Consider the following 13,369-nt stretch of genomic DNA (forward strand, 5'->3'; position numbering starts at 1 on the left):
CTGTGGTCCAACTCATCCCAAACCATCTCAATTGGGTTGAGGTCGGGTGATTATGGAGGCCAGGTCATCTGATGCAGCACTCTATCATTCTCCTTCTTGGTAAAATAGCTCTTACACAGCCTAGACGTGTTTTGGGTCATTGTCCTGTTGAAAAACAAATGACAGTCCCACTAAGAGCAAACCAGATGGGATGTCGTATCGCTGCAGAATGCTGTGGTAGCCATGCTGTTTTAACTGTGCCTTGAATTCTAAATAAATCACTGACAGTGTCACCAGCAAAGCACCCCCACACCATCACACCTCCTTCATGCTTCACAGTGGGCACCACACATGCAAATATCATCCGTTCACCTACACTGCGTCTCACAAAGACACAGTGGTTGGAACCAAAAATCTAAAATTGGGACTCATTAGGCCAAAGAACAAATTTCCACCGGTCTAATGTCCATTTCTTGGCCCAAGCAAGTCTCTTCTTCTTACTGGTGTTTAGTAGTTGTTTCTTTCAGCAATTTGATCATGAAGGCCTGATTCACGCAGTCTCCTCTGAACAGTTGATGTTGAGATGTCTGTTATTTGAACTCTGTGAGGTGCAATTTGAGGTGCAGTTAAGTGCCGATTTTTGAGGCCGGTAACGTTAATGAACTTATCCTCTGCATCAAGAGGTAACTTTGGGTCTTCCATTCCTGTGGTGGTACTCATGAGAGCCAGTTTCATCATAGCGCTTGATGTTTCTTTGCGACTGCACTTGAAGAAACTTTCAAAGTTCTTGACATTTTCCAGATTGACTGACCTCCATGTCTTAAAGTAATGATGGACTGTCGTTTCTCTTTGCTTATTTGAGCTGTACTTGCCATAATATGGACTTGGTCTTTTACCAAATAGGGCTATCATCTGTATACTACCACTACCTTGTCACAACACAACTGATTGGCTCAAATGCATTAAGAAGGAAAGAAATTATACAAATGAACTTTTAACAAGGCAAACCTGTTAATTGAAATGCATTCCAGGTGACTTCCTCATGAAGCTGGTTGAGAGAATGCCAAGAGTGTGCAAAGCGATCATCAAGGCAAAAATCTCAAATATAAAATGTATTTTGATTTGTTTAACACTTTTTTGCTTACCACATGATTCCATATGTGTTATTTCATAGTTTTGATGTCTTCACTATTATTCTACAATGTAAGAAAATAGTCAATATATAGAAAAGTAGGTGTGTCCAAACTTTAAAAGGTTATTAAAAGGTTCATATACAGTATAACTAACCATGAGGTTGTTTTCTTTCCACAACAGGCAAGTACGCAATGAGAGACTTGGTCCACCGATTGCCCGGGGGGAACAACAACAACAGCAGTGGTGGGACTGCTGCCAGTGCTATTGGGAAGACCATGTCGGACGACACTATCACAGCTATCTGCTGTGCCCTGCACGAGGTCATCACTAAGAACATGGAGAACACCAAGGCTCTGCGTGACGCTGGAGGCATCGAGAAACTCATCGGCATCGCCAGGAGCAAAGGAGACAAGTAGGTGTCCAGAAGTCATGCTGTGGTCACCCTAATTTGGGAAGCCAGAGGAAAAGCTTGCTTGTATGCCTGCTGTCCAGCTATTCTACTGTATATAACATTTTAACACACTGTCACAAAAGACTATGTTCACTGACTCTAACCTTCAACCCTAACGCCAACACACAGACCTCCTGCTCAGCTAGTAATTGTATATGGATTGTAGCATTAATGTAACTGCTGATCGGGACATGGGAGCTGTAAGTACGTACTAAGGTTCTGATCATTTCCCTCTTAATTCCCTTAAGTAGATTTTTTAAAATTATGTTTTCTCTACAACTCACCACTGTAGAGAAATGCCTTTTAAAGGTAGCTAATTGTGGTTTTTATGTTTTCTCGTTTGTGATTTTATGAGCCCAAATATCCCTTATAAGCTTTTAGTTTGCAATTAGCAAGGTAACTTAATTGAGTGGTGTGCTTTGGCTTCCTCTCCAGTTAGTCCGGTGATACACTTGCCTAATGTTGCCAAGGACAACAGACTCTGTACAACTGTAAGAATATGTTGCTTCATAAAGTAGAAATGTGTTATCTGGGATAAAGAGAAGAATAATCTTTAAGAGTCTTGACAGAAGAGAAGTGTTGCTATATCTGCAGTGCTATGATGTAATAACTTTTGATTATTCCATATCTCTGGTGTGAATCAGAATGAAGGATGCGTGGTTAATTGAATCACCTCTGGCGCTGACAGTTGTGGCTCATGGCGTTTCTGTGCAGAGATAGAGGATAGGTGCTGTGTGAGAGAGAGGGCCTCTGATATGCTAAACTGATTGGATTTATCTCTGCTAATTGCTTTTTCCATTTGAGATTTGTCTTGTTTTTGTGCAAAAATGACAATGGTGCTAAAGTACAGAGTTAGCTTGTTTCCATTTTATGTTCGCTTTGAATGTTTATGTCTAAAAAATGATCGATTTAATTTGTTTCTAAATGTTTTTGTACTGGTGATCTTTCATCTAGCAGCGGGCATACCAAACCTTTTGTTTAGAACATGTGGTTCTAGTCATCTGACTAAAAGGAAGTCTTGTGTTTCTCTTCCCCAGACACACACCCAAAGTGGTAAAAGCAGCCTCTCAAGTCCTCAACAGTATGTGGCAGTACAGAGACCTTCGCAGCCTCTACAAAAAGGTGTGTAATACAAAGAACTTGCTGCCAACACAATACATCTGCTGAAGGAGCTCTTGAAAGTTTAGTTTAACACCTTAGTCTCTTGAGTTGGTTTTTATGCTCTTATTAAAATGAGGGGGAGAGAGAGAGAGAGAGAGAGAGAGAGAGAGAGAGAGAGAGAGAGAGAGAGAGAGAGAGAGAGAGAGAGAGAGAGAGAGAGAGAGAGAGAGAGAGAAGAGAGAGAAGAGAGAGAAGAGAGAGAAGAGAGAGAGAGAGAGAATAAATGGCAAAACCTGTGCATGCGTGACAGTTCAGTAAAGCTCACGAAGCAACACAAGTGCAAGAATGTATAGTGAGAGTAAAGCTGGAATCCCTCTGGGCTGCAGTTTAATGAACTAAAGAATCTGTCAATGTTGACCTGAGGAGAGGAGACAAACATGCTTTAATGAAACAAGACAGATTAAGAATTAGAGGGTTTAAAGGCTTTGAGAGGGGGAGAAAAACCAAGCTCTGCAAGACTGGTGTTGCATGCTTTACTAAAATGGATAGAGAGTCATTCTCGTAACATCCCCCTGTTCTATTTTGCCTCATTTTAATGTGAGGATAGTTTCTAAACCATTTGCTATTTGACCAGATTATCTTAGATTATTGAGTATGATCATTCAGTACAATAATACAGAATGTTGCAGTTCATTATAGCTAAGTTCCCTAATGCATCTCTTTTTCCCCCAGGATGGATATTCTCAGTATCATTTTGTTGGCTCATCCTCTACAATAGAAAGAGATAGACAAAGACCATATTCTTCCTCCCGCACACCATCCATCTCGCCCGTACGGACATCTCCAAATAATCGATCGGGTGAGTCCACTGTTGTCTCTCCTTCTGCCCTCCCACTCCATCAAGCCACTACTGACAGACACCCGGGATCAGGACCAGTTGGTGGACAAGTGGTATGCATGTCAGTGCGTAGGTGTATTGTCGTGGAAATTTCCTCTATTTACCAAATCATGGGAGCAAACCACACACACACGTCAGAGTTAGTTATAAAAGTCCATCTTTAATTATATGAGCTCTATCACAATCCTGTGACTCTCAGATAAATTCAGTGTCTCCCAGTGAATTCTCTGAGAGACCCCTTACAATGCAACTGAGTTCCTTTTAATAGCAAAGACACACATAGCCAGACAGCATAGACATAATTCATCGTTCAGCTTTGTCTCCTTTCCCAAACCCCAGAACCATAAACCAAATCCTCCATATCAACAGGCATATATCAAATTGTCATTTAGATACAACCCACTCAAAATACAAACTCCTGGACAAACTCACGGAGGGGAGAATGAGGCTATAGGTTAAGATAAAAGCAACATTAGAGGGAGCATAGAATGATTCCAGACACTGCAACCCTTCTTTCCCCCACTAGAAAAAGGTAGGGAGTAAAAGATATGTTTACACATGATGACACTTTGACCTCTCCCCTCTCTGTGGCCCATGCAACTTAGTCCTGACATAGAACAGATAACTGCCAAAGGCCACCACTATAGTACAACAAAACATTCTTATGAGAAATAACTCATAAGCATATCATGAAAATAACACATCTTATCTATGTTACTCAACTAAATCTGATAATTCCACAACATTATTCTCTCTTTACCCCATTAAAATACTGGACATCTTTTGCAAACTCACGAGGCTGATCATCCTTTAGAGCATGTGTCAAATGGTGGGCCAAGTGTCTGCGGGTTTCTGCTCCACCCTTGGACTTGATTGATGAATTAAGGTCACTAATTAGTAAGGGGCTCCCCTCACCTGGTTGTCTAGGGCTTAATTGAAAGGAAAAAACTAAAACCTGCAGACACTCGGCCCTCCGTGGAATGAGTTTGACAGCCCTTCTTTAGAGCTTTAATTGCCAGACATTGCAGAACAATTTGACCATGCATTTCAGACATAGATTCTGAAAACGTAGTAATGTTTTGGATTAAAGATAGGATGAATGAAGGATAAGGTGGTGTCTGCCCAGACACAGCGGTGCACAGACACTAATAAGCAACTGGCAGTTACTCACTTACCCTTTGAGATGAAAAGAGAGAAGAGAGGAAAGCAGGAGGAGGATGGAGGAATGACTCAGGTGACACAGCTTATTTTTTGGGGGGAGGGAGGGGGTTGAATACCACAGCTCAGGCTCTGTTCACCTCAACAGCAGCCTCATAGGATAACCCTTGGGAGTTAGGGCCCGAAGCAGAATAAATAGTTGTCAAAATACACTGACTAGAAGTCGCTCTGGGGAAGAGCATCTGCTAAGTTACTAAAAATATAAATGTACCAGGTATTGGTACTACTGTTGTTGAAACCTATAACTTGGTACTGTAGCCGTTGGCTGTGTTTAATGGTGATTATAAGAGGATGTTCTTGTTACAGGGTGTTCTAATTGGAGTTGAATGAAATTCAACGTGGAAACACTGACCTTAATGGATCCTATTAGAAAGCAATAAACTCTCTGAGTAAAGATTTCATAGAAGAGCCATTTGTGGATGTTAGATCTGTTTAGCCTACAGTATATAGTTAGGCCTATGTGTTTGTTTTCATTACATGCTTGTTTTCTCTGATATCATCAGCCGCTTCACTGTCAGCTTTCCTTGACCTGTTTCAGCAGAATATGTTACTGTACAAGAGCGGGAGGATTATATGCTGAACATAAATATAAACGCAACATGTAAAGTATTGGTCCCATGTTTCATGAGCTGAAATAAAAGATTCCAGAAATGTTCCATACACACAAAAAGCTTATTTCTCTCAAATGTTTACATTCTTTGCCAAGAAGCTGATTAAACAGCATGATTATTACACATGTGCACCTTGTGCTAGGGACAATAAAGGGCCACTCTACAATGTGCAGTTTTGTCACACAACACAATGCCACAGAGCGTGCAATTGGCATGCTGATTGCAGAAATTTCCACCAGAAAAGTTTGTTCATTTCTCTACCATAAGCCTCCTCCAACGTCGTTTTAGAGAATTTGGCAGTATGTCCAACCAGCCGCACAACTGCAGACTATGTGTAACCAAGCCATTCCTGGAACTCCACTTCTGACTTCACCTGCAGGATCATCTGAGACCAGCCACACGGACAGCTGATGAAACTGTAGGTTTGCACAACCGAAGAATTTCTGCACAAACTGTCAGAAACCGCCTCAGGGAAGCCCATCTGCGTGCTCATCGTCCTCACCAGGGTCTTGACTTCACTGCAGTTCGGCGTCATAACAAACTTCAGTGGGCAAATGCTTACCTTCGATGGCCACTGGTATGCTGGAGAAGTGTGCTCTTCACAGATGAATCCTGGTTTCAATTGTACCTGGCAGATGGCAGACAGTGTGTATGGCGTCATGTGGGTGTGCGGTTTGGTGATGTCAACGTTGTTAACAGAATGCCACATGGTGGCGGTGGGGTTAGGGCATGAGTAGGCATAAGCTACGGACAACGAACCCAGTTGCATTTTAACGATGGCAATTTGAATGCACAGAGATGGCGTGATGAGATCCTGAGGCCCATTGTTGTGCCATTCATCCGTCGCCATCACCTCATGTTTCAGCACGATAATACACTGCCCCATGTCACAAGGATCTGGACACAACTCCTGGAAGCTGAAAATGTTCCAGTTCTTCCATGGCTTGCATACTCACCAGACATGTCACCCATTGAGCGTGTTTGCGATGATTTGGATCGACGTGTACTACAGTGTGTTCCAGTTCCCGGCCAAGTGGTGTGGGACAACATTCCACAGGCCACAATCAACAGCCTGATATGCGAAGGAGATGTGTCGTGCTGCATGAGGCAAATGGTGGTCACACCAGATACTGACTGGTTTTCTGATCCACCCCCCTGCCTTTTTTTAAGGCGTCTGTGACCAACAGATGCATATCTGTTGTCCCAGTCATGTGAAATCCATAGATTAGGGCCTAATGAATCTATTTCAATTGACTTATTTCCTTATATGAACTGTAACTCAGTGAAATGTTGCGTTTATATTTTTGTTTAGTGTACATGACAAAGGGGCTCAAGTGAATGCCAAACGTCTTTTACAGCTAATCATATACTTGATGTGTAATCTGTGTGTTTGCAGCAAGTGCCCCTGCCTCTCCCCGAGAGATGATCAGCATTAAGGAGAGGAAGACAGACTACGAATCAACGGGCACCAATGCCAGTTACCATGGCAACAAGGGTGAGCACACTTCGAGGAAAGATGCCATGGCAGGTAGGAAGGAATTTCAGGGCCTCCGTCAGCTTCCTCCTCGTTTCTGGAGTCAGTGTGTTTTCATCAGATGATGTGAACTCTAAAACCAGTGTGAAGGCTTTTTGTCATTTCATAATAATCAGCTTGGCAACAATAACCACATACCTCTCTGTTTCTCTCCCACCGGTAGTTCAAATTTCAAGTGGAACCTCAACATTGTTCCGAGGTGCCTATGTCTCTCCAAGTGATGACATCAAACACAACCAGGTAAGGTTTGAAGAAATTACTTGATATCATTGCAAGAGCAACATTCCCATAGGAGAACCCTTTTTGGTTCCAGGTATAACTCTTTTGGGTTCCATGTAGAACCCTCTGTGTAAAGGATTCTAACTGGAACTCAAAAGGGTTCTACCTGGAACCAAAAAGAGTTCTTCAAATGGTTCTCCAATGGGGACAGCCGAAGAACCCATTTAGGTTCTACATAGCACCTTTTTTTTCGAAGAGTCTACTGTCTTACCAGTAGCAGAGTAGTGCTCTAACCTCTGTGTGTGTTCTCTAGGTCCCTTCCCAGGGCCCCAACCCAGGCCAGGAGCCCTACCCTCCGTTCCAGAACCCTCCTGGAGTACAGTTTGAGGAGGCATTCTACGAGGACCAAGTGCACCAACGCCCTCCTCAGGCCACAGACTTGAACATGCACCTGGGCCTCAAGTCCACCGGCAACTACGTGGACTTCTACTCAGCATCCCGCCCATATAGTGAACTCAACTATGAGACCAGTCACTACCCGGCCTCCCCGGACTCCTGGGTCTAGTGGACTATAGAGGAAGGACTCGTCGTCAGCAGTGTGCTGGGATAGGGGGAGAGGAGCCGAAAGAGAGAGTAAGACAAAAAGGCCACGCATGCTTGCATGCACAACACAAGACATTTCTTCAGCGAGTTTAGTTTGTCCTAGAGAGCGATGTCCCACGCCCATGTGTCTTTGAAGAAAGAAGGAGAGAGAGAGACTGTCACAGAGCAGAAGGGATAGAAAGAGAGAGTCAGAAAGATAGGAGGAGGGAGGGAAAGAGAGAGAGGAAGAAATAAAGAGTATGATCTTAAGTAAGGAAACGACTCACAAAAGGCAAAAGGAAGGTGTTAAACGATGGGGTCACCACCAGAAGCTTGGCGCATTGAGGTGTGAGGAGCGGAATATTTTGGAGATAAGCAGGAGTATTCTAGACAGAAGACGACTGTAAATATGTGGTATAGTAAAGAGATTAGTGTGTGAAGCACAAGAAAATGAAGAGTCATACACAAGCTAGAGAATAGTTGTCTAACACAAACTCTTATTAGGATTAATTTACGGCTTCAACCTGTGTTGTATGTAAGGAGTGTCCTCTCACGGGCAAAGGAATTGCTTCTAGACTTTGTATCTTTTGATTTGTTACGATTCTTTTTTTATTTGTACTTTTTTAATTCCGAATTCTGGTGTTAAGTATTTGATGTACATTACAGAGATACAAGTGCATTGTGTATATTACACAAAGACCTGTGTCCCTTCCCTCAGTGTCTCAACAGAACGTCAACCTGTCTGTTACATTCTGGGGGGAGAATGGAGTGGTACAATGTCTGCGCACAAACAAACAAATACGAGCAAATGTGTTTTAGCAGCAAAATTAAGAAATAATGTTAGTTCTGGCTAATCTGATGTGAATTGGTGGAACTAAGCATCTCAACAGCATCATTCTACTCCCTTGGTGCTCTTCCACTGCCTAAAACAGTTTACGGAGGGACTGTAAATATACTCAAAATACTTTTTATTTCCTACACGCCATGTCATTTTGTTTGTCCAACCATATCTACATGAAAACAAGTTTGTTCCTCCACATGCCTCCAAGTGAACTGTGCTCATGGTCCGTTTTTAAATGTGCCAAACATGTTTATCTCCAAGCCGAGGGGTAACGTTTGAACTTCTGTTGAAGTTTACATTCAACAGCAAGTCGTTGGTTCTAACAATCCCAGTTTGTAAATGCTTTTTTTAACGTGTTTTAATGGAATAAAGCTATATATACACTGTAACAAGACTGGAACATTACCAGGAGACGAAAATTAGATCTTTGAGAGCTTAATTCCCTCCAAAGATGTACAAATTAGTTGGGTCTGTGTTGTAAAATAATCAATGTTTGAGAAAAATGTGTTTTCTTTTCCAGAGAGGGTTGGCAATCATGTTCATGGTAGACTGTTAATAGAGTACGAATATATATTATATAAATATAAATATATACTTTTTATGTGCAGATGTGGATGTCACTTAAAGCAGCAACATTATGGAAGAGACTTGTAAAAAAATATATTTGTTCACCTTCATTTTCTGGTCTACACACTAAAATGTTGACTTTGTGTAGTCATGTTGTTGCTATGTGAAATAGGGGAGACCAGGAGCGGAGTATGCACAGAGATACAGAAGTTGTCACAGACCTCGTTTCGACAAGAAAAGGTACTAAAAGTTACAGCTACAGATTTTTGGTATTTTGGTGTCTACAGAATGTATTTAGCTACTTCAAAAGCTTTGAATATTGAAATTGTCACAGGTGTCTTTCACCACCTTCTAAGAAAATGATCCGCTTGATCCTTATTGGATTCCCTCAAACTTCTCAATATCAGTGGGGTGTACAGTTATCAACAATAGAGCTTGATGATCCAGTGTGTGTGTTTCTGTCAAAGAGATGGAAACGGAATGAAAGTGGCTTTCCCCAGTAGGACAAACGGTTCCATAGCGAGCCCTCCTTTGAGGAAATATTTCAATAACATTATGTGGCAACCTAGATAAACAAATATTTAATTGCCCAGTAATGCATGAATAGCTCTTCTTTCAGTCAATGTTAAACAAAATGGTGGTAGGCTACACACTAAAGCTGAATTGAGGAGAAAACGGTCACACTTTATTTAGATAGCAAGCAGTTGTTTATCAACAGATAGACTTAAGGTTAGGGTAAGTGTTAAGTTTAGGGTTAGGATAAGGGTTGAGATTAAAGCTAGGGTTCGTAGGTAGTCTGTAGAGCATCTACAGATGGACTATCCAAATAAAGTGTTACCAAAAAAAAGAATCTTAAAAGATGTGACAACAAGCCCTGGTCTCCCCTACATATAATTTATAAATCTCTCGGTCATCTTCAGATGCTTGAACAATGAATAAATGATGCAAAACCCAAATTGTTCAACATATCCTACAATGATCCCCTTCTCATTAGTTAGCATCGGAAAACAGACACAGTCCTTGTGAAAAGTAGGCATACCTGACAAACTGTATTGAACTATGTCAGTAAACCTTTTTGTTGCTAGACAACGTGTTTTAAAGACTTGTGAAACTTTTTATTGTCTCAACAGATTGCAACTGCTACAAAAATATAAACTGACCATCTAAGATTGACTGTTTTGAGGGTTGTTTGTTTGTTACCAATATCTATTTGTGTGTGGTCTGCCTGTGCTCTCTGTGTTCTAAAACCTTTGCTTCAGCCAGAAGAATTATGTTTACTCCTCTACATGAATATGCTCATTCAGTTTAGTAAAAATATTATTAAATGTTTCTTTTGAAGTAATTGATTTCAGCTCAAATACAAAGAAGTTTGATCTGCAATGAGAGCCCATTTTCATCTCGTTGTGGATGAGTCAATGCCCTTTGTGTCTTCAGTGTTGATTTGACAAATTGATATTCCAGGTTCAGAACATAGTGTTTCCTTAACTTTCCCTGTAACCAAGGGAAACAGCCCACTGGGCAAAAACTGGTTGAATCAACGTGATTTCCGTGTCATTGCAATAAAAAAAATGTAATGTGATGACATTGAATCAATGTGGAAAACTGACTGGATTTGCAAAAAGTAATTAACGTTTGGGATTTTTTTTTTTCCCACCCAACTTTTATCCTGAATCCAATTACATGGTGACATGTTTTGTTGATTTCACATTGAATTCACGTTAGTTGACAAATCAACCAAAATTATATCAAAACTAGACGTTGAAATGACATTTGTACCAGGTATGAAACAGGTGTAAATGTCTGGTATAAAAAGTTTTCATTAACATTCCAATCAGACACCATATTCGTTCAGTGCAGTGAACACTTTCCTTTGTAGCTTGGAATCTGTTAATTCAAAATGAATTCATTTTTATTAGACGTGCTGAAGGTTACAATAGCATGGTGCAGTTACTTTGAGAAGGGGGGGGGGGTTGTATAAAGAATTAGTTTTTCGTATTCCAATCTACAATGCTTATTTATTTCCTATTCCAAAGGCCTACTGAAGAGTTTCACACCAATTAGTGACTGATAGAAATCCTCCACAGCCAACCCAGGCAGGGGACTGAGGGCGGCAGACTGAGTGAGGGGTACCCTTACAGTTTATCTCTAATTGTTTTCTCTGTGACATTGAGTTGAGGTAATGCTGACAGGTCTGTGTTTGATTACCACTGTGATAGGTGTTAATTACCAGGCTGCAGGCCTAGTTGGGTAATGTTAAGCCTGAGGTTACCGTCCATGCCCATCGTCATGCCACCGGGGTGACCATCAGAAATATGCTGTATACACTGCCTGTATACACTGCCTGGCCTATATCTATACATCTCCATGAGAAATGCTCCCAAAACTTCTCTCTAAAAGCTAAGAATATAGATTATGAATGGATGAAAGGAAGCACAAGTAGGCCTAGTGCTGCTTCTGTGAAAATGCTCAAATTTCTCACCAGTGTGCCAGATACAGACAGCATTTTGTATAGCTGAAAAGAAGCGATCTAAGCTTCTAAAAAGTAAGAGATGGAATATTTCATCGTCGTATTACATTTTAATTGCTTCGCTAATCCTGGGAGAATCCATCACTATGAGGACAGTCTACCGGGAAGGAGCATGCAGTGTGTAGCCTATGTCAACCTCAAAAGCTTGGAAAAGTCTGCAGTGCCCTCTACTGGGCATTAGTGACTCATGCAGGTCAGGTCTGCCATTTTACTCTGCAAGGCCCAGTACTACTCCTGTGATGCACGCTGTAGGTACAGATACCGATGCAAGCCGAAATGTACTGACTGCATGGCCCATGAATTTGATATTAGTTTGGAACAGTAAACAACATTTTCTCTCTTCGTAAATGTGAAACATACTAATATGATGAAACATTGTGATTATGCAAGTACTGTATGTGGGGCTGCAGAGAATATAGAGCAGTTATATAATCACATGAACCATTTTGAATATTCTATTATATTTATGTGGAGGGGCACCTATTTGTCTGGATTGTCTTCTTAACATAGACAAGTATCATAAAAAACAACGTAAAATAGCCTTCTGACTTAGTAAGCCAAATAGTTTTCTACTTTTAATCTCCAGCACCACTCCAACATCGATGTGAAAATGCCGTGTTTCTATATTTTCTGTTAATAAAAAAGAAGACAAGCGTTTCCAATGACATCATCAACCAATTAGTAGGCAATTCCTACTCATAATGAGTTAAAATCACGATGCACACCGATGATGTCATTGGAAACACTTATTTACCTCTCTTTTTACTACAATACATAGAAATGCACCATTTTCACATATGTTGATTTGGCGTGGTGCTGGAGATGATTCATTTTTTATAATTTTTTCCGTTTAAGCCTTGTTCACATTGGCAGTTTGAAGTGACTATTTGTTTGAAGTGACTATTTGTTTGCATATCCGATAAAAATCATATTTTTCCTTCGCTCTGAACAGCCAAAAAGCACATGGAAAAGGATATTTCAAGACACATTTCAAACCATCTTCGTGGGTGGTTCGAAATTTGATTAAAATCTGATTCCTGGCAGTGCGACTTGTATGATTTATTTGCCCTAAAAGTCATTTTTAGACTGTTATTTGGCATATCTTGTTACTTGCTAGCTACTCTACTGACGGTCTGACAAGAACATGTGCTAGCTAATTAGCATTTAAAATTATTTACAAAGAACATTTGTGAATATACTAGAAAGATAAACAACTACTTATCTAGCTAGTTGACTGCTGTGGCTAGCCAAAAAGTACATGTTTTTAAAAGTTGGATCATCTTATCCTTTGAGGCTTTAAAAGGGTTCTTACATTATGATTTTGAACATCCAAAGCAACTTGGAAAGTCCGTGGCAACATTGTTGTCACCTTGGCTTGCTACATACAGTAACTTCTGAGTGATAGGAAGCACAAGCACCACCACCAGTCTGCCCATACACCCGTCGTTACTTTGACAACGACCATCGCCATGTCAGCAAATCACTGCTGTCTGAACACACGCATCCGATTTGGACACTCGATGTTTGGACAGTCAGTATTCCAAAATGGATTTGAAAACTGATTTCGCATTAAGGCCTGCAGTGTGAACAAGGCTTTAGAGACCTAAATGTAACTGCCAAAATAAAGGAAACACTTGAGTAAATGAGGGATACAAAGTATATTGAAAGCTGGTGCTTCCCCACAGGTGTGGTTCCTGAGTTAATGCT

The 13,369-nt window shown here is 40.9% G+C and overlaps 1 protein-coding gene across 3 annotated transcripts in view; it reads left to right on the forward strand.

Moving 5' to 3' along the window:
* Positions 1-10,308, forward strand: part of ctnnd2b (catenin (cadherin-associated protein), delta 2b) — a 102,908-nt gene extending 92,600 nt beyond the window's left edge. For all 3 annotated transcript variants that reach the window (XM_046359870.1, XM_046359872.1, XM_046359873.1), the window contains 6 exons: positions 1,294-1,525; positions 2,602-2,686; positions 3,398-3,524; positions 6,789-6,920; positions 7,090-7,166; positions 7,459-10,308. In XM_046359870.1, the coding sequence (XP_046215826.1) occupies positions 1,294-1,525; positions 2,602-2,686; positions 3,398-3,524; positions 6,789-6,920; positions 7,090-7,166; positions 7,459-7,710 (905 nt within the window). In that variant the 3' untranslated portion in view covers positions 7,711-10,308. The remainder of the gene's footprint in view (positions 1-1,293; positions 1,526-2,601; positions 2,687-3,397; positions 3,525-6,788; positions 6,921-7,089; positions 7,167-7,458) is intronic.
* The last annotated feature ends 3,061 nt before the right edge of the window (positions 10,309-13,369 follow it).

This window comes from Oncorhynchus gorbuscha, linkage group LG08 (genome assembly GCF_021184085.1).
Source record: "Oncorhynchus gorbuscha isolate QuinsamMale2020 ecotype Even-year linkage group LG08, OgorEven_v1.0, whole genome shotgun sequence".
In the NCBI taxonomy this organism is placed as follows: Eukaryota; Metazoa; Chordata; class Actinopteri; order Salmoniformes; family Salmonidae; genus Oncorhynchus; species Oncorhynchus gorbuscha.